General features: G+C 45.0%; 1 protein-coding gene across 1 annotated transcript in view; it reads right to left on the bottom strand.

Annotated features, from left to right (window-relative positions):
- The window catches only part of GALNT17 (polypeptide N-acetylgalactosaminyltransferase 17), a 585,735-nt gene that overhangs the window by 31,336 nt on the left and 532,143 nt on the right, over positions 1-22,256 (bottom strand). The window contains exons 7-9 of the mRNA XM_030795950.1: positions 16,257-16,442; positions 11,719-11,856; positions 4,234-4,329 (exon numbers count right to left, since the gene is read on the bottom strand). Of these exons, the coding sequence (XP_030651810.1) occupies positions 4,234-4,329; positions 11,719-11,856; positions 16,257-16,442 (420 nt within the window). The remainder of the gene's footprint in view (positions 1-4,233; positions 4,330-11,718; positions 11,857-16,256; positions 16,443-22,256) is intronic.

Raw genomic sequence — 22,256 nt, 5'->3', positions numbered from 1 at the left:
TTGTTCCACATTTACAGGACGAGTGGACGTCCTTGGAGCAGTTTTTGATTATGCCAGTATCTAACTTGGATAGCCTCTATTATGTCACCGTTAATAAGTGTGCCATTCAAATGTGACTTATTCAGAAGATTGAACAAAGAAGTCTGGGAGTTAAGTGCTCTTTTCACAGCTACTCTTGGAGTAATTGCCTAAAAGGATGATCCGGCACAGCCACGGGGCCCAGGAGTGGGACTGCTCTGGGCTCAGCCTCTGGGATCTTGCTGCCTGGGCCAGCAGCTGTGGGTATCCTAGGAAGGTGGTGTGGGGAGTGTGCTGGGCCCTGCCTCCCACCCTCTGTGTCCCCTTTCTTCAAGTCCTCTAGGCTCAGTACCACAAGTCGCTATATCCAACTCCTGGTCATCTCAGCCCGAGACTAGCTGGGGCTTTTCATTTGGTCTATTCCAAGACATAGCTTCTTAGATAGTCCCCTCTGGAACTGCTGTAGGCAGTCTAAACATATCACCTCTCTCACCCCCAGGTGAGCCTTCCAGTGGCTCCCTGACATCCTCTGGATCAAGTCCAGATTCTGCTGCCCACTGCAGTGTGCAGGCTGGAGTCTTGGTGCAGGCCTCCTTAGGTCTCTCACCATCTGCTCTCCACCTCTCTGATGCCTTCTCTCTCAGCACTCCCTTCCCTCTTGCATTCAAAGTTCCAGCCAAACTGGGCTACCTCCCACCTCCCGGGCCCCAGCACCCTGGGTTACACTTACTCTACTGTAGATTTCCTGCCTCTTTTCTAGTCCCTCCCCTTCAAGGGTAAACACTTTGAGAGCAAAGACTGTATCATACCAGCTGCCTGTGTTACAGAGGTGCCTAGCATTTTAGAGCAGGTAATCAAGACATATTAGTTGAGTGAATGAATGAATGAAGATGTGCACTTATTTTTTTCTTTTTTTAAGAGACAAGGTCTCACTCTGTCACCCAGGAGTGCAGTGGCATGATCACGGCTCACTGCAGCCTTGAAGTCCTGGGTTCAAGTGATCCCCTCGCCTCAGCTTCCTGAGTCGTGTGCCACCACGCCCAACTCATTTTATATATTTTTTGTAGAGGCCGGGGTCTTGTTATGTTACCCAGGCTGGTCTCAATCTCCTGGCCTCAAGCAGTCGTCCCGCCTCAGCCATCACAGCCACCTGCATTACATTCTGTAGCTCAGTGCTTTCCATGCGAACCCCCATTTCCCTATAGAGAACCTTCAGGTAGACGAGAAGGTCTAGGCTTCCCAGCCAATCTCCTGCTCCCCACGGGCACTTTTTGCCAATTGTAGATGGTGATGGTGCTCCATAAATAACTTGGATTTAAATGGATCGCATTTGACTTTTTTTTTTTTTCCTTGAGATGGAGTCTCGCTCTGTCGCTCAGGCTCAAGTGCGGTGTCGCGATCTCGGCTCCCTGAAACTCCACCTCCCAGGTTCAAGTGATTCTCCTGCCTCAGCCTCTCCAGTAGCTGGGATTACAGGAGCCTGCCACTATGCCTGACTATTTTTTTTTGTTTTTTTTTAGACAGAGTCTCACTCTGTCGTCCAGGCGCCTTCTTGGCTCACTGCAAGCTCTGCCTCCTGGGTTCATGCTATTCTCCTGCCTCAGCCTCCCAAGTAGCTAGGACTACAGGCGCCCACCACCACGCCTGGCTAATTTTTTGTATTTTTAGTAGAGACAGGGTTTCACCGTGTTAGCCAGGATGGTCTCGATCTCCTGATCTCGTGATCCGCCCACCTTGGCCTCCCAAAACACTGGGATTACAGGCATGAGCCACCGCACCTGGCCAACAGAGATGGGGTTTTGCCATGTTGGCCAGGCTGGTCCTGAACTCCTGACCTCAGGTGATCATTTGACTTTAAAATGCTTGGCTGTGTTTGGCCCAGGGCGGTAGCTCACGCCTGTAATCCTAGCACTTTGGGAGGCCAAGGCAGTGGATCACTTGAGGTCAGGAGTTCGAGACCAGTCTGGCCAACGTGGTAAAACCCCGTCTCTACTAAAAATACAAAAATTAGCTGGGGCAGGGTGGTGCAAGCCTGTAATCTCAGCTACTCAGGAGGCTGAGGCAGGAGAATCACTTGAACCTGGAAGGCAGAGGTTGCACTGAGCACTGCATTCCAGCTTGGGTGACAGAGAAAGACTTGGTCTAAAAAAATAAATAGATAAATAAATAGGATAAAATGCTTAGCTGTGCTGAAAGGCCTGGGTTGTAGGTTGCTTTGCTCACGGGCACTTGCCCCTCTGTGCCTCAGTTTCCTTATGCTGCCTGCCTACTTCCCAGAGTTGCTGCAAAGATTGAAGGGCTCAGGATTTGAACAGTGACCTGTCTGGCATTGCTCACCCACCTTAGGAGGAAGGGTGAGTATCCGGACAATGAGAACTACCTGCAGTGATGTGGCAGAGGGTACACAGCTGACCTCGGAGGAATGCAAAACCACTACACACAGAGAAAAACCTATGAGCCTTGGCCGGGCACTATGGCTCACGCCTGTAATCCCAGCACTTTGGGAGGCCGAGGCGGGTGGATCACAAGGTCAGGAGATCGAGACCATCCTGGCTAACACGGTGAAACCCCATCTCTACTAAAAATACAAAAAAAATTAGCCAGGCGCAGTGGTGGGTGCCTGTTAGTCCCAGCTACTCGGGAGGCTGAGGCAGGAGAATGGCGTGAACCCGGGAGGCAGAGCTTGCAGTGAGCCGAGATAGCGCCACTGCAGTCCGGCCTGGGTGAAAGAGTGAGACTCTGTCTCAAAAAAGAAAAGAAAAACCCGTGAGCCTTGATATGGGCACGTGTGGGGATGAGTGTAATTGATGAAGGCAACTTTGCACATGAGTGTGGGCATTCACAGAACAAGAGAGATGAAAGGTGTTTCCAGGGTAGCTCTTCAAGTGCCTTCCGCTTACAGACCAACAAACTGAGCCCCGGAGAAAGGATCTGTGAGCCTGACTTACAACCCACCTTCAGTGTTCCTCTGAAACTGAAATATAAATGTTTTCCTAGTTGATGGCTTGCCTTTTTCTACTACTGGTTGATGTAATGTTTTAGATTTTGATGAATGTCAAGACTAGTGACATTTTTGGATGTGTTTTCTCCCAACCTTAGAGAATTTCTGCTAAGCTTTTTGTGTACACACACACACACACACATGCACGCGCACACCTGTGCACGCACACCACTGGCTAGCACAAAGCCATCAAAGGAAATTCATTTATCAAGACTCTGTTTTTACTTGTTGGTTAATTGCTTTGCTCTTTTCAGGTTATCACATGTGTTCTCTGAAAAGTTCCTGCATTTTAGAGTAGGTGATCAAGACATATTAGTTGAATGAATGAATGAATGAATGAATAAATGAAGCCGTGTGTTTGATTTTTTTTTTTAAAGACATTCTATAAACATTCTCCTCCTTCCCATCAGTTGTTTGCTCTTGAACCAGCACTTACGGTCCAGCTTGTACTTACAACCAAACTAATGATGCTCCTTCAGGATGGATGTGTCAATCAGATTCTAGTGAAGAAATTTGCTTATTGTTTCTCTGAAGTTGTAGGCAGGTGGATTTGGTTATAATGACAGCACATGCACATATGGTATATATTTGCATGTTAGCGAATGACTCTGTGACTTATCCACCTTTGAAATATGCACACTGTGACTTACTCACCTATGAAACCTGCACATGGATCCTGTTAATATCCGCACTGGTGCGGCCGGTCGCAGTGGCTCACGCCTGTAATGCCAGCACTTTGGGAGACCGAGGTGGGCAGATCCCTTGAGGCCAGGAGTTTGAGACCAGCCTGGCCAAATGGTGAAACCCCGTCTCTACTAAAAATACAAAAATTAGCCGGGCACGGTGGCATGTGCCTGTAATCCCAGCTACTTGGGAGGCTGAGGCAGGAGAATTGCATGAGCCTGGGAGGCAGAGGTTGCAGTGAGCCAAGATCACACCACTGCACTCCAGCCTGGAGGAAAGAGTGAGACTCCACCTCAAAAAAAAAAAAAAAAAAAAAAAAAAAAAATCTGCACGATGGAACAACCACGTATGTTTTTTTTCCCTAGCTTCTTTACAGAAATAGCCAGAAAGATTCCTACCTTCTTCTTAAAATCTCAGAATAAATAACTACCAAGGTAGATAGCAACATAGTTTATCCAGAAGGCCTTCAAGGCCCCTGTGGGCCGGAGATGGTGATATTACTTCCTTCCTGGTCAGAGACGAGCTCCTACCTGTGGTCCCCAGCCATGGCACGGATACAATATTGCTGTGTGGTTCTCCAGCGGCCCCTGGTCCAAGCAGACGTCTTTTGCCTTGTTGTTGCGAAGCTGCAAGAATAGACAAAACACGACCCATCAGAGCTCAGCTAGTGGAGGTGTGGATGCCAAGTCACTGTTCTACCATGCCTTGGTTCCAACTTCATGATGGGAAGACAACACGAGCCTCTAAGTGACGACCAGGGCTCAAATCTTTGCGGTGATCACCTTAGCAAGAAAGATGAAGTCTTAAGGTGGATGGCATGGATGCTAGGTCTCTGACTGTGTCCTGGGCAGCTTGCCCCCCACCCTCACAGCACCTCCATTCCTAACATGAAAGGCAATCTCAGGGAACTTCTGCATATAGGAGCACTGGTTACCCAGATCTTAGGCTTCTAAATGGCTTTGAAGCTTCTCAGTGGCTTCTAAGGCTTCCAAGTGGCTTGTAAAATCTGGTTATCCAGATGGTTAGGCTTGTAAGTGGGCCTCAGCACCAACATTGGTTTTAATAAACTGAGTAATCAAAGGTTAGCTTCTCAGGTCATTACTTGCATAAAGGCACGAAGAACCTAAAAGCAAATTAGGCTGGACGCGGTGGCTCACGCCTGTAATCCCAGCACTTTGGGAGGCTGAGGCAGGAGGATCGCTTGATCCCAGGAGTTCAAGACCAACATGGGCAACATAGCGAGGCCCCATCTCTACAAAAACATTAAAACAAATTAACCAGGCATGGTGGCACACACTTGTAGTCCCAGCTACTCAGGAGGCTGAGACGGGAGGATCGCTTGAGCCCAAGAGTTCCAGGCTGCAGTGAGCTATGATTGCACCACTTCACTCCAGCCTGGGTGACACAGCAAGACCTATTTCTTAAAAAAAGAAAGAAAAAAAAAACCTAAAAGTTTACTATCATAAAATGCTCTAGCAGTATCTATTTATATATTCAAAAACATTTACTGATACCTGTGCTGTGCTAAGCACCATTGTAGGTGTTTGGTGTTTGCAACGCACCCACGGAGGAAATAGACAAAAGTCCCCAAAGCAACACTCGTGAAACTAGGCATGGGTCTTTGGGAGCATGTGAGAGCTGATCTAATTTGGATCTCCGGGTGCACTGTGATCTATATGGGTATCCATCCCACCACCACTCTAGGGTCTCAATGGGTGGGAAAAAGGTAATGTTGCTGGTCCTCTCCATCTATATTCATTCCCCTCCAGATTATATTCTCCATGGAAACAAAGAGAGGAAAAGGCATTCTGTTCTTTTTCTTTTCTTTTCTTTTTTTGAGACAGAGTTTCACTCTTGTTGCCCAGGCTGAAATGCAATGGCGCAACCTTGACTCACTGCAACCTCCACCTCCTGGGTTCAAGCGATACTCCTGCCTCAGCCTCCTGAGTAGCTGGGACTACAGGCGCCCGCCACCACGCCCGGCTAATTTTTTTGTATTTTTAGTAGAGATGGGGTTTCACCCTGTTAAGTCAGGATGGTCTCGATCTCCTGATCTGCCCTCCTCAGCCTCCCAAAGTGCTGGGATTACAGAGCAGATTTTTGAATCCTTTTTTTTTTCTTTAGTGTCAGGGTCTTGCTCTGTACTCCAGGCTGGAGTGTAGGGGTGCGATCATAGCTCACTGCAGCCTCCATCTCCTGGCCTCAAGCAATTCTCCCACCTCAGCCTCCCAAAGTGCTGGGATTACAGGTGTGAACCACTGTGCCTGGCCAAGAGCTCTTTACATATTAAAGACATGAATGTTTTAACAGAATATTTACTTTTCGTCATGATTTGAGACTTTCCAGGCTTTTAAACTTTGTTCTAATGTTTCTGCAATCAAATCTATCATTCAGTAATTTAATAAATATTTATTGAAGGCCTGGTAAGTGCCTGGCACTGTGCTAAATTTAATGAGCAAAAGATAAATAACGCAGTCCCTGCCCTAAAGTAGTCCACGGTCTACTGCAATGTCTGAAATACGCTAGGGCCAACAAGGAGAGCTTCTTTTTCATTTTTTATTTTTGAGACGGAGTCTTGCTCTGTCACCAGGCTGGAGTGCAGTGGCGAAATCTCGGCTCACTGCAACCTCCGCCTCCTGGGTTCAAGTGATTCTCATGCCTCAGCCTCCCCAGTAGCTGGGATTACAGGCACGCGACACCACACCCAGCTAATTTTTGTATTTTGAGTAGAGACAGGGTTTCACCATATTGGCCAGGATGGTCTCGTTCTCCTGACTTCGTGATCCATCTGCCTCGGCCTCCCAAAGTGCCGGGATTAGAGGCGTGAACCTCTGCAACCGGCCAAGGAGAACTTCTTTACCCCTTCCGAGGATTCAGAGATAACTGGTAAGAGAAGGTGACTCCTGCCCTAAGCGTTAAAAGCATATGTGGGCTGGGTGCAGTGGCTCACGCCTGTAATCCCAGTGCTTTGGGAGGCTGAGGCTGGAAGATCGCTTAAGGTCAGGAGTTTGAGACAAGCCTGGGCAACATAGTGAGACCCCAACTTCACAAAAGATAAACAAAATTAGCTAGGCATGGTGGCATATGCTTGTAGTCCCAGCCACCCAGGAGTCTGAGGTGGGAGGGTGGCTTCAGCCTAGGAGTTTAAGGCTACAGTGAGCTGAGATTGTGCCACTGGATTCCATCTTGGGTGACAGAGCAAGGCTGTGTCTCAAAAAAAAAAAAAAAGTTGTCTAGAGCCAACAGCAGTGCCTCACACCTGTAGTATCAGCTACTAGGGAGGCTGAGGTGGGAGGATTGCTTGAGCAGAGGAGTTTTTGGCTATAGTATGTCATGATCATGCTACTGTACTCCAGCCTGGGCAACAGAGCAAGACCCTATCTCTTAAAAAAAAAAAAGGAAGACCTATCTAAAAAATGGTTTTTGATTAATTTGGTTTCTTTCATTTAACACTATAGTCCATCTGAAATATATATATCTGTAAATGGGCCGGGTGCGGTGGCTCACGCTTGTAATCCCAGCACTTTGGGAGGCCGAGGCTGGTGGATCACGAGGTCAGGAGATCGACACCACGGTGAAACCCCGTCTCTACTAAAAAATACAAAAAATTAGCCGGGCGTGGTGGCAGGCGCCTGTAGTCCCAGCTACCAGCTACTCGGAGAGGCTGAGGCAGGAGAATGGCGTGAACCTGGGAGGCGGAGCTTGCAGTGAGCCGAGATTGCACCACTGCATTCCAGCCTGGGCGACACAGCAAGACTCCATCTCAAAAAAAAAAAAAAAAAGGAAGACCTACCTAAAAAATGGTTTTTGATTAATTTGGTTTCTTTCATTTAACACTATAGCCCATCTGAAAAATATATATCTGTAAATGGTGATATTCAGCAGGTAGAGAAGGAGTAATAGAACCAGATGCCTTAAAATGTTAACATTGATTATATCTGGGAATTGGGATTTGGAGTAAGTTTAGTTTTCATCTTTATATTTCCGATAGAATGTATGTATTGATTTTATTATTTTAAAAAGAAAGTTTGTAAAAACAGAAGGCCTCTCTCTTCCAAATAATCAGACTATGATCACAATGCCACCCCCACTGTATGGCTCAAAGGACATCATCTATACTGTGGTTGATGTCAAAGGCAGCTCCTGGAGTTGTGCATTGTGCAGTTCACAGACTGTGGAGCTGTACACAGCAGCTCTGGCAGCCTTCTAGCCTAGGTGGTTTATGCCTATAGCCCCAGACACTCGGGAGGCGGAAGCGGGAGAATCACTTGAGTCCAGGACTTCAAGGCCAGCCTGACAACATAGTGAGACCTCTATAAAAACAAAAACAAAAACAAAAACACAAAATTAGCCAGATGTGATGATGTGTACCTGTAGTCCCAGCTACTTGGAAGGCTGAGGTGGGAGAATAGCTTGAGTCCAGGGGTTCAAGGCTACAGTGAGCCAAGATTGTGCCACTGCACTCCAGCCTGGGGGACACAGGCTGGTCATCATTTTTATTATTTCCTTTTTAGTAACTATTTTTCTTCTAATGATGAAAGTATCACCTAACATTAGCGAAAGTTGGAAAAGTGTGACAAAGTACCCACCCGCAAAACTGCCCAAAGTCCTACTTACTACCCAAGGTAATTTTAAGTATCTTCTCCATTTCCCAATGCTATTATCACACTTGCTTCCAATCTAAAATAGCAGCAAATTCAGTTTTATCATCCTGAGTTTTTTCCTCTTAAGCATTATGGTATCAATATTTTTCTCATGTCATTAAACTTTTGTACGCACCATTTATAATGGTTATAAAATATCTCCAACCATGAATGCATTATATTCAACTAATCTCCAAGTTAAATTAAAAAAAAATTTCCTCAAAAATAACATGTCTGAGCTGAACAATTTTACTCTCAAATCTTTGTCCTTATTTCAGATTATTTGCTTGGGATATGAGTGGAGAAGAAACTATACTGTCATTATTAAGCTTTTTAATACATGTGGCTCAAATTGCTTTTTAAAAGGATCGTTTCAATTTGCACTCTCACAGAAGATATGATTTTTTTCATATTACTAAGGCCTTGCCTGTAAAGTATCAACACATATTTCAAAAAATGAATCTTTGTTCGTTTGCAGAGAGGAAAAAGAAAAAAAAAACACCTCTGTGTATTTAATTTTTTATTTTCTTTGACTATGAAATAAATTTAAAATTGTCATGTGTTTTTCATCCATGTGTATTTTTTCTTGTGTAACTGACCCTGTACTTTGTTTATTTTTCTTTGGGGATGTTTTATTTTGTTGTTTAAATCAAATTTTAAAAATCATGCCTGTAATCCCAGCACTTTGGGAGGCTGAGGCGAGTGGATCACTTGAGGTCAGGAGTTCATGACCAGCCTGGCCAACATGGCAAAACCTCGTTTCTACAAAGACACAAAAATTAGCTGGGCATGGTGGCATATGCCTGTAATCCCAGCTACTCGGAAGGCTGAGGCAGGAGAATTGCTAAAACCCAGGAGACAGAGGTTGCAGTGAGCCGAGATCGCACCTCTGCACCCTAGCCTGGGTGACTGTCTCAAAAAAAAAATTAACTTAACTTGCGCAGCTTATTATATATTAATGGCATTTGTTCATCTATAGCATTTGTGGTATATGTATTTCCAGTTTGGTGTATTATTTATCTACTCAGTTGATGTACAGATTATTTTAATATTTATGAGCTTGGATCCATGACACATTTCCTTTGCATTTCTTGCGTGGATTTCATTCTTAGAAAGCCCTTCCTCATTCAGAGATCAGATTCATCACTATTTCCGCATGGTTCTTTTATTATTTCCTTCATGTAATGCTACAGTTCATCTGAAATCTACTTTGGTAAATGGTGAGCTGTAAGAATCTAAATTGATTTATTTTCCAAAAAGCTAAGCAACTGACCCAATCGCCTTATTGTCTTAGGAATAATCCATTCACTGCCCATTGTTTGATTCTTCCTTTATATTTAATCTCACTTTGATAATTTAAAAAAATTCATGCTTTTATTTTGGAGAAGAAAAGGCAAGGCAGTTCAGATCTATTAATAACTACTGTTGTGTGCCAGATACCTTTTTTTTTTTTTTTTTTTGAGACAGTCTCACTTTATCACCCAGGCTGGAGTGCAGTGGCGCGATCTCAGCTTACTGCAACTTCTGCCTATCGGGTTCAAGCGATTCTCCTGCCTCAGCCCTGAGTAGTTGGGATTACCTGCGCCAGCCACCACACTCAGCTAGTTTTTTTTACATGTATATACTTTTAGTAGAGACAGGACTTCCCCATGTTGGCCAGGCTGGTCTTGAACTCCTGACTTCAAGTGATCCACCCGTCTTGGCCTCCCAAAGTGCTGGGATTACAGGTGTGAGCCATGGCGCTTGGCCATGCCAGGTACTGTTCTAAGAACTCTAGTAATCACAGCTCATTTTATCCCCCCAGGAACCCTGTAGAGGAGATACTCTCCTTCCGCCCATTTTATAGATGAGGGAATGGCTGCAAAGATGACCCACACAGCTGGTAACAGCCTACTAGGATTGGAACCCAGCAGGCTGGCTCCAGTCTTCATGTATCCCTAACCGCCCTGGAGACTGCCCTTGCAAGATGTGAGCATCCCATTCCAAATTCCAGCTCAGGAGGGTCACCACTCTACACCCTGATGACTTAACCTGTGGTTGATTTACTTTCCATAAAAGGCAGCAGGCAAAGAATAGGAAAATCCACAGTTGTAGAAAAATGTAAATACTCTAAGTCAAAGGGATTCTTCTTAGCTTTAACCTGGTAGTCACAGGGAGTCCCAGGAAAGAAAACCAGATTGCGGAGCTAATAGGGTGTCTCAGCCAAACTGAGAGCACCCGGCTCCCTGCTCCTTGGCCTGACTGTGTGTCACCGATTCCGTCTCAAACAGGCATCGCAAGGGAGAACGAGGTGGATGCATGAGTGTTTCTATACGAAGATGTTCTCAGCAATGGTACTTGTGCTATTTTAAAATTGGAAACGACACCAGTGTCTATGTTCTCAAGCAAAGCCCAGCTTACACAAAAAGTGGAACCATTTGCGGCCGTTAATTACTGACAAAAAATATTTCATGATACACTTACATATCCTCCATATTATTGAGTAAAATTTCAAATTCTTAGGCATTGTGAACGGAATGGTTTTAGTAAAAAAAAATACATGGGTATATACACACGCACACACATGCACACACACACACACACACATGCACACAAACACACACACTCACAGTGCAGAGGCCCATATATCAAAGTGTACACGTTATCTCTGGTATCCAGATCCCCATGCCCAATCTTGGCTTCATGACTTATACGCTCTGTGTAAGTTAGACAATTTCTCTAAGTTGCAGTTTTCTTATCAAGAAAACAGAAATAACGCGAATCTCTCATAAGGTGAAGGTGAAATTAATTTGTAGGCAAAAAGCAATTAGAATAGTGCACAGTACTTCAAAAGCACTCAAATATTCATCCCTACTATTATTATTTTCAAAATGTTCTCAAATGCATATTGATGGTATTTGTAATAAGAGAAAAATCGCTTTGCTTTCAGGTTTAGAAAGGTGATATGATCACACCATAGACAATCTGAAAACATTTCCTCCTTTCTTTGATGGTAAGTGATTCCAGCCCACAGCACAGAGCAATGGAGGACTCCAACCCTCCTGCCTCTCTTTACATCCAAACTTCCTGCTCAATATCTCCACTTACAGGTCCCAGAGGACCTCAAAGTCAACATTTCCCAAATAGAATTCATTATCTGCTACATATCTCAGGCAAAAAAGACACAGTCTTTTATCCATAGTCCATTGTAACATTCATCACTTTTGTTACCTACCCCAACCCTCCAGCTAGAGAGAATCTTGCTGTGAGGGCCAGCACCTCCAAAAACCACTCACTGAATGAATGAATGAGCAACTCTATTTCTCCCCAGCAAAGCAACCCACAGCATACTGAACAGCATTCCAAGCCAAAAGCATGCACAGTCTGAATTACCTCCCCATAAGCAACAGTATTATTGTATCTTCTCATTTCTGGGTAAACATGGTCCAGGTACCACTGGAAATTCTTACACTTTAAACTTTTCCTTAATGCTCTTCTTTCGGAGACATCACCGATGTCAATTCCCGGATTCTGAAAGGAGAGAGAAGCCAAGGGGTGTTAGTGACTGTGGAGCTCTGGCCAGAGTGGGGCACAGGTGGAGTCACTTTCAGGGAAACCTTCACATAGAAGATCTTAAGCCTGGGCTGGGCACGGTGGCTCACACCTGTAATCCCAGCACTTTGGGAGGCGGAGGTGGGTGAATCACGAGGTCAGGAGTTCGAGACCAGCCTGGCCAACACGGTGAAACCCCCGTCTCTACTAAAAATACAAAAAATTAGCTGGGCATGGTGGTGGGCACCTGTAATCTCAGCTACTCAGAAGGCTGGGGCACGAGAATCACTTAAACCCAGGAGGTGGAGGTTGCAGTGAGCCAAGATCACGCTACTGCACTCCAGCCCGGGCGAAAGTGAGAGGCTCCATCTCAAAAAAAAAAAAAAAAAAAAAAGATATTAAGCCTCGTATGCTTATTCAGCAGGGTGTTTGTTTTTGTTTTTGTTTTTTGAGTCAGAGTCTCAGTCTATCACCCAGGCTGGAATGCAGTGGCACGATCTCATCTCACTGCAAACTTGGCCTCCCAGGTTCAAGCGATTCTCCTGCCTCAGCCTCCCCAGTAGCTGGGATTCCAGGCTCGCATCACCATGCCTGGATAATTTTTGTATTTAGAGATGGGGTTTCATCATGTTGGTCAGGCTGGTCTCGAACTCCTGACCTCAAGTGATCAGCCAGCCTCGGCCTCCCAGAGAGCTGGGATTACAGGTGTGAGCCACCGCACCCGGCCAGAAGGGTGGTTTAAGGAGACCTATTTGATTCATCCAGACCCAGGCCAGGGAATCCTCCTTCCTGAGCAAAATCAGGAACCTGCAGCAATAAAGGTCCCAGACAAGTCAACCATCCTTATCATTGCTGTGCAAATGGATTTCTGGGACACGCTGATGTTGACGACCTACATTCTCAGTTTCTTCTCTTCCGCATTTCCTTAGTAACTATCAGAGACAATTATTAGAGGAATTATTTGATTAGGACAAGAAAATAAATGCCTACAATCACCTCCTGTCTCTTTTTCCTATACCTGCAAAATTTCTCCTTTTGTTGGCTCTTTGCAAAGTTCATTATATGCAGAAGTGAAAATAATTTTCCATTGCAAAGCTTGTAATGATGTTCTAATGAATAATTCACTCTGCTTTTACAGAAATGAACCTGTAATGGCTGCTGTGTGCTGACAGGGAAAATAAAGTATCTGAAATATGACTCCGCAGACTCAGCTGCAAGATGGCCAGGAATTAGCAGAGACAGGATGCACTGGGGGGCCTGGGAGAAGACTTCAAATTATGTCATTAAGATCACTTGGGCAGTCAAACTATGATTTTAAAGGGAAATCCCTTTAAATGTCAAACTTATTCAACCTCAAAGACAACCCTGAGCTGTAACCTTTAACTCTTTGTTTTAATATATTTAGCATGATTCATGAAATGGTCTTTTTTTTTGAGATGGTGTCTGGCCCTTGTTGCCCAGGCTGGAGTGCAATGGTGTGATCTCGGCTCACCGCAACCTCTGCCTCCCAGGTTCAAGTGATTCTCCTGCTTCAGCCTCCGGAGTAGCTGGAATTAAAGGCACGTGCCACCTCGCCCAGCTAATTTTGCATTTTTAGTGGAGACAGGGTTTCTCCATGTTGGTCAGGCTGGTCTCGAACTCCCGACCTCAGGTGATCTGCCTGCCTCGGCCTCCCAAAGTGCTGGGATTACAGGCGTGAACTAATGGTCATTTTTTAAAAGCCTGGTAGGTTACCACTGGCATTTGGGACCAGAGATTGTCTGCAGTCATGGACAAAGCACTTGGCTACAGTCAAAAGACTTGAGTTATTTGTAACTGTAAGTCACACCACCATTCCAGGTCAAAACTTGAGGCCAGGTGCAGTAGCTCACGCCTGTAATCCCAGCACTTTGGGAAGCTGAGGCGAGAGGATTGCTTGAGCCAAACAGTTCAAGACCAGCCTGGGCAACCTGGCAAAACCTCGTCTCTACAAAAAATACAGAAGTTAGACAGGTAGGGGGCACACGCCTGTGGTCCTAGCTACTCAGGAGGCTGAGGTGGGAGGATGGCTTGAACCTGGGAGATGGAGGTTACAGGGAACCAAGATCGTACCACTACACTCCAGTCTGGGTGACAGAGTGAGATCCTATCTCAAAAAAAAAGAAATTGCCCTTTACAAAGCAGGAGTAATAATAATACCTATTTCACTATTTCACAGGGCTGGGGTGAGGTTTTGTACGAGGACCTGAACTGACATCCCTGCCCATGTGCTTTCTGTGGGACCTTGAATGAGCCCCTTTTAGCTTCTTGTAGCTTCAATTTCTTCATCTGTAAAATGAACATCATAATACGTTCATATCAAGCTAGCATTTATGGAACACTTAATATTTGCTAAGCTGTGTTCTCAGCCTTGTTTTATCTTCACAGGAGTACTATCAGGTAAATTTTAACAATCCATGTTTATAGATGAGGAAACTGAGGCAGACAGTTCTTACGTCATGAGGTTGTTACGAGAATTAAATAAGATATTACAAATAATGACTTACTAGGTACCTGGGACATAGTAAGTGCTCAACAAATGTTACCCATCTTTACATAATAATAATGGATAAAAGCACTTCTTGCTTAACAGCTAAAAAGTGCTAACTGGCCAGAAGGGGTTTTTTAATTCTTGAGAATGTATTTCAAGACTTATAACAACACTGAATAAATTCTTCACTTTTATCTTCTTGACCCACAAATCTGGCACATATTCGACCGTATTTCTTCTGTTTTGGGCTCTAGCCTCCTGACACATAGGGGCTGCCATCTCTCAATGGGCACCACTCCAGGTGACTTTCCAGCGTGGCTCAGACACCTATGGGTGCTCTGGCTGAGGAGATAAACTGAGCTGTGGCTGAGGGTGCAAGTCACCCTGCTGTGCAGCAGAGGATGAACAATGCACCCAGGTGCCACTCTCAGCATGCCACATGTATAAATTCATTTAGTTCTTACAATCACCCCAGGAAGGAGAATCTGCTATTATCCTCGTTTTACAGCTGAGGACAATAAGGTACAGTTGACCCTCTATATCCATGGTTTCTGCATCCATCAGTTCAACCAACTGCAGACTGAAAATATTTTTTAAAAGCCCAGTAAGAACAATAAAACAATAAAAAAATACAAATAAAGCATAAGAATTATTTACACAGTTTTTACATTGTATTATCTATAAGTAATCGAGAGATGATTCAGCCATAAAAAGAAATAAATTAACAGTATTTGCAATGATCTGGATGAGATTCGAGTGTATTATTCTAATGGAAAACCAAACATCGTATGTTTTCACTGATATGTGGGAGCTAAGCTATGAGGACGCAAAGGTATAAGAATGATACAATGGACTTTGGGGACTTCAGGGGAAGAGTGGGAGTGGGGCAAGGGATAAAAGACAACAAATATAGTGCAGTGCATACTGATAGGGTGATGGGTGCACCAGGATCTCACAAATTACCACTAAAGAACTTACTCATGTAACCAAATATCACCTGTACCCCGATAACTAATGGAAAAATAAAATTAAAAAAACCTTGTGCTGCCATAAAAATATTTATATATATATTATATAAGATATATTTTATAAAATATATAATATATATTAAAAATATATAATATAGATTATATAAAATATATATTATATATATACACACACAGGAGGTTATACTTAGGTTATGTGCAAATACTACACCATTTTGTATCAGGGACTTGAGCATCTGTGAGTTTTGCTATCCACAGGGAGTCCTGGAACAAATCCCCTGTGGATACCAGCGGATGAATGGTACAGAGAAGATGAGTGGATTTGGTCAAGATCTCCTGACTCATAAATGATAGAGCTGGGATTCAAACCACGCTAATGTACAACTACCGCATGACACTCCTGTGGGGCTGCAGTAGCACGGAAATTTCCTTGGGCCATCTTCTGAGCAGAATGCGGAGAAGAGCTGAAGAGCTAGGGGATTTGGCATAGAGTAAAGGCATATGATACGGGGCAGCTGGAGCTCCATGGGAAGTCACACAATGGCAGGATGAAGGGTCTGTTGCCAAATATCTGGGCAAGAACTTTCTGGACATAGCATATGATCAGGAGCAGGGCAGCCAGATTAACATAATAAGACTGGGATTAACACACTAAGATCCTTCTAATCTCTGTAAGTGGATTTAAAGAGATTTCCGTTGTGCTAGCCCTGGAGTTAGGGAGGAGTTCTAAAGCTGAGACATCTGTGAACCCCACTGAAATGCATTCATAATTTTTCTAAGCATGAGCATTTTCTGGGGAGGAACGATTGGTTTATTAAATAAATAGTGACCAAACAGTAAGGAACAGTGTTCTGGGGTGGTGGGGAAAGGCTGGTGATCCCTACCTCCAGTGGCAGGTTCCACGCTATGTACACATGAGACTTGTAATCATCCATCCAGACCTCGGCAACGCGGAGAGCATTCCTCTTGGTGTAGAAGCCGATGTTGCTATTGTATGGCTTCTTCTTCCGCTCAATGTGGGCCACCCGTGAGCAAGGAAGAACCTCCATGCTGCCCCCACAGAGCCATACCTAGGGGTACAAAGATTTCATCAGCCTGAAAAAGAAATTCCCAGAGGCTATGCCCCCTCCTCAAGCCCAAAAGCAATGGTTCAGCTGACTTTGCATACATGTGAAATACATTTTAATATATAAAGTCAATGAGAGGTTGTGCACGGTGGTTCATGCCTGTAATCCCAGCACTTTGGGAGGCTGAGATGGGCAGATCACTTGAGGTCAGGAGTTGGAGACAAGCCTGGCTAACATGGTGAAACCCCATCTCTACTAAAGATAGAAAAATTAGCCAGGCATGATGGCGCATGCCTATAATCCCAGCTACTTGGGAGGCTGAGGCACAAGAATCACTTGAACCCGGGAGGTGGAGGTTGCAGTGAGCTGAGATCGTGCCACTTCACTCCAGCCTGGGTGACAGGGCAAGACTTTGTTTCTAAATAAATAAATAAACAAATAATGCAAATGAAGAGTTCAAGGTTGGTTTGTTACTGCAGCATGGTCTAACCTAACCTGACTAAAACATATAAAAAAGAGGCTTGGGAGAATTCTTATAGAAACAACAGCTTGGGATACAAAATCCACCTCTAGGTAAGAAAGGCCCATAAACCTAAGCTGGCCATGGCAACACATGAGTTCTCCTATGTTCTCAATAATGCACAATTGACATCCCTGAAGGCTGCGTTTCCCACCTGGCTGAAGCTGTGCCCTGCCAATGTAGAATGGAAAATTCATACTAAGAAACAGATCTTCTTTATTCATATCAGCACAAGCTGTATATCATGATCCAGTTCTGTGTTATGTTTTGTTTTATTTTGTTTTGAGACAGGGTCTCTCTCTGTCACCCAGACTGGAGTGCAATGCTGCAATCACAGCTCACTATAACTTTGAACTCCTGGCTTCAAGTGATCTTCCTGCCTCAGCCTTCCAAGTAGCTGGGACTACAGGTATGTGCCTCCATGCCCAGTTAATTTTTAAATTTTTTTGTAGAGATGAGGTCTCGCTATGTTGCCCAGGCCGGTCTCACACTCCTGGCCTCAAGCGATTCTTCCACCTTGGCCTCCTGAAGTGTTGGTATTACAAGCACGTGACACTACTCCCAGCCTAGCTCTACACTGTTAATATGCTCTAGTTTGGAGTCCTCTGGGTACAGATGCCAAGCCTTCTGGAAGCATCCACTCCAATGCCATCATGAGCAGCTGTCGCTTGCTATTACTGAACTATTCAGAAGGAAAGCTGCAATGATGGCTGCCTTTGAGGGATGCAAAAGCCCAAGGGTGTGGGATTTCTCATCCCTCTGCATGGGGATGGCAGGCACCTAGGCTGTAAGGCCCTGCTCCAAAAGGAAAGCTGGACCATCCAACTTCTCTTGGTCCAGGTGGGAAAAAAAAAAAAATCTTATTGTAAAAAAAAATTAATTTATGGAAATGAAGTTCCTAGTACCAGTGGAAAAAAAGGAAAATGACAGAAAAGTTTCAGGAACCTATGAGGCTGTTTTGCTGTGAAGACACTGTATGCTCTGCATAAGTGACAGTTTTTGCAGGTGAGCTGACTCAGGTAGGCTCATTCCAAGATGGGTTACTTCAAGCCATTCCACCTTTAGTCTCCCAGTAACCACCAAAGCAAGAATACTGGGACATTCTTGAGTGTCTGCATACCCCCTTCTTGACTTTTGTTGACTGAATTTGGTGGCAAAATTTGTTTGTGTGTGTATGATGTTCTGTTTCTATTTCCCAACTTTGGTTATACCACAGGGAAATGATACAGATAGAAAATTCTCCCATAAGCAAGAATCCTCACTTTGCTTGCTTCTTCCAGGAGGACTTGTGGGCTAAGTGGTTAGTAGAGAATAGATGTTCCAGACTTCTTTGATCTGGGACTGGACAGCTAGATGCCCTCGCATGTTAGGTTAGACCCAGCTGCTGGCCATGGAAGGAAGTCAAGGAGGCCAAATGTTGGCAAAGGGCCTGGGAATAGAGACACGAAACTGGTGTCTTAGACAGTAAAACAAGGTGGCTGAATTTCAAGGTATGGGCAATATATAAAGAATCAGGGTCTCACAATGATGTTGCAAGACTCAGTGAATGAATGAAAAGATGTACCATGTTCAAGGATTGGAAGAATTAACATTGTCAAGATGGTAATACACCCAAAATTGATCTAAAAATTCAACACAATCCCTATAAAAATCCCAATTGGATTCCTTGCAGAAATTAACAAGCAGATCCTAAAGTTCGTAAGGAAAAACAAGGGACCTCAAATAGCTAAAACAACCTTGAACAAACTGGGAGGACTTCACTCCGCAATTTCAAAATTTAATACAAAGCTGCTATAGTCAAGACGGTGTGGTACTGGCATAAGGACAGACATACGGATCAAAGGAATAGAACTGAAAGTCCAGAAATAAACTCTCACACTTATGGTCAACTAACTTTCAACAAGGGTGTCAAGATAATTCAGTGGGATAAGGAATAATATCTTCAACAAACTGTGCTGGAACAACTTGCAAAAGAACGGACATGGCTCCTACCTCACACCATATAAAAAATTAACTCAAAATGGATCAACGATCTAAATGTAAGAGCTAAAACTATAAAACTCTTAGAAGAAAACATGAGTAAAAATTCATGACCTTGGATTAAGCAAATGTCCAACAATTGATTAATGCATAAATAAAATGTAACATACCCATATGATGGGATATTATTTGGGAAAAAAATGAAATGTTGATACATGCTACAACATGGATGAACCTGGAAAGCATGCTAAGCAAAATAAGCAAATCACAAAGGACTACATATTCTATGATTCCATTTATATGAAATGTCTGGTAAATAAATTGATGGTTGCTTGGGAGGTGGTGGGTGGGGGGCTGGAGGAAGGTAGAGTGACTGCTAATGGGTTTGGGGTTTCCTTTTAGGGTGATGAAAACATTCTAATATTGATTGTGGTGAACTTTGCACAGCTCAAACATACTGAAAAAACCATTGAGTGGCACACTTTAAATGGACGAATTATAATGGTATGTGAATATATCTGCAAAGCCATTATAAAAATAGATGATAGATAGATGATAGATAGATAGATGATAGATATAGATAGATAGATAGATAGATAGATAGATAGATAGATAGATAGATGATAGATAGATAGATGATAGATAGATAGATAAACAGAGAGATGGGGGAAAGTAGATTCGGGCATGAATCTCAGTTTGGGGAGGCTCAGGAGGATGGACGGAAGCAAAACAGAACTCTTCAAGGACTTAACAGGGATGACAGACACAGGCGCATAAGAGACCTTAGCAAAAGCCTGAAACCCAATCATAAGAACACAGGTGCCAAGTGGGAACAGAACCCACAAGCCAGTCTGACTTGGCACCATGTCCTCCACAAGCCATCCAGACTAAGGTCAGGATGGCTTTCACTCCTGGGGTGCAGCCAAACTCCCAAGAGAGTTCAAGTGGATGTAGCTGTTAGGAGTGGAGGTGAGAGGATGGAGGAGCCAGATGTTGGCTGTGTTAGCCCTGTGTTGGACACCAAGCCTTTGAAACAAGGGGAGGGAGATGGTGTAACAGACAGGTGGCAGGAAGCTCAGCACATCCGTCCCGTGTGGCAGAGACACGGGCTTCCTGACCCGGGCTCTGTGGTGTGGATATCAGCCAGCGCACTCAGTGTGCATTGACCCAAAGTCCCTCAGCTCTCCCTGTAGAGTCTGGGGAGGACTCAGAGGCTCCTGGACTAGCAGATGTCTTGAAGGTATGCCCTGCTGTGGGGTCCAGTAAGCCCAGGGTGAATTGCCAGGGTCAGTGCCTGCGCAGGAATTCTGATGCTGGCCTGGATGCCCACAACATTGCCATCACTGGGCATGCATTGTGGTCATTATCCTGCCTGCCTCGGCCTAAGTCTGCACTTTAGCTCATCACCTCCAGTGACTCAGACTGGATTTTAAATCCTAAACATGAACTGCGGCACCTCTTGTGTGAGAGAGAAAATGAGGGCTCCTCTTGCTTATCTCTCCTCTACTCTCCACTTTCACAGCTCCCTCCCCTTAGAGAGGCAAGTACACCCACTCTGCCCACTCCAGACCCCAGGACCAGTCCAGTAATGACAAAAAGCACTAAACACCAACTCCCTCATCAGCTCATCACAGATGAGGAAACTGAGGGTCAGAGAGGTGGAGAAAGTGGTTCATAACCCCACAGTCAGTAAGGGGAGGAGTCAGAACCACACCTCCGACCACATGCGACAGCAGCACACACCGGCCCCTCCTGCCCAGGGAGAGCTGACCTACAGCTGCAGACCTTTTGGCTCCTCCTCAGCCACAGCCCTGTCCCTCACTCCGGGTGCCTGGTTGGTGCCTCTGACCTGCACTGTAACCACAGTCAGCAGGGGAAACCGTGAGGACAGAGCTGGGTGTATGGATATATGCAGAGGAAGCTCCGTGGATCTGCAGTGGCACCAATGACACCCTAGGGTCAGAGGTCAAAGCCTGCTGCTGCACAAAGCCATGTGGCAGCATGGCTGTGCAAGGGAGGCTGGAAGATGCCTGGGAGACAAGTGATTCTTCAGGCCTCAGGTTCTGCTCTGTGTTGGCTGGGGGTGATCACTAGCAGAGCTCATGGGCTGGCTCTAAGTGACGATGAGCTGATGCGAAGTCTGCCAGTGGTTAAGCAACCAGGCCAACATAGCAGATGGAAAGAAATGCAAGAAAGTGGACTGAAGGCTTTTGAGCCTTAGCAATAAACCAACAGTCCAGCTAAGTCCCCTATGGAGGGGTATTCCCGGAAGGAGTGATATTCCACCTTGGCCTCTGAATCCACCCAAGAGGTCTGGAAGCAAAAGGGGCACCCTCTAAAGGGAGTGATCCAGTTTATGTTTCCACCACACATAAGACCCAGCTATGGGTATCCCAAGTACAGCTGGTCCCAAGAAAGGGTCCTGCGGATCTATTCTCTACATCAATGTTTACCAGCCCACATGGTGAGTTCCTAGGCAGGCTGAAGAAATGAAGGGAAACACATAGAAAGGTAGGAACGAGACTCTGATTGGCATGTTTCTGATGCCAAGAGCAGAGGGAAATGCCCAAATGGAAAGCTCCCCAGGCTGTGGCTCCTCACACAGTGGAGGGAGGAGGCCTTCCAGATGGGTTGGAAAGGTCCAGGAGGAGGGCACACTCCAAGCTCTGGGACCAGTCCTGGGGGCAAAGAACCCACCACAGGGTTCTTGGTGACCCCTTGCTAGGGAAGTGGGGAAGTGGCCCTGCTTAAATGGATATGGGCCTCCAGGAGGTGTGGTGACTCCAGAAACAGATGCTCATCCATTAATGTATTTATTCATCAAAAAATGATCCATTCAGGGCCTACTGGGCTGGGCAGGGGGGTGAAATGAGAGGTGCTAGCAGACAAGGTCCTTGCTGTCATGAAGTGGATAATCTAGCAAGGGAAATGCATTAATCAAAGAATCACAGGTGGAAATACACCATCACAAAGGGAGATTTTCCATGAGGGAAAACAACACAGGGCTAAAAATCTAGCATGTAACACGGGGATGTGGCCAGTGGGCTCAGAGAAAGCATCCCCCAGGAAAGGATACTAAGGTGAAGTCTGAAGGGCTAGGCTGAGCCGAGTAGAGGAAGTGGGCAAAGTCCCAAGCCCAGAGGCAGCCAGCACAGTTGCAATGACCTTGTGAAGGAGACAGCAGGGTGTGCTGGACTGTATTCAAAGATGGCAGCAACAATTCCACCCACGCTCATTGGCAATGTGACTTTTTTGCTCTTCCTATAAAAAGGCTGAACCTATTTCCCCTCTCCTTGAATCTGGGCTGATGTTATGAC

The sequence above is a fragment of the Nomascus leucogenys genome, chromosome 17, assembly GCF_006542625.1.
Source record: "Nomascus leucogenys isolate Asia chromosome 17, Asia_NLE_v1, whole genome shotgun sequence".
NCBI classification, from domain to species: Eukaryota; Metazoa; Chordata; class Mammalia; order Primates; family Hylobatidae; genus Nomascus; species Nomascus leucogenys.
Note: the sequence above shows the minus strand (reverse complement) of the source record. Positions and strands in the feature narration are given on the sequence as shown.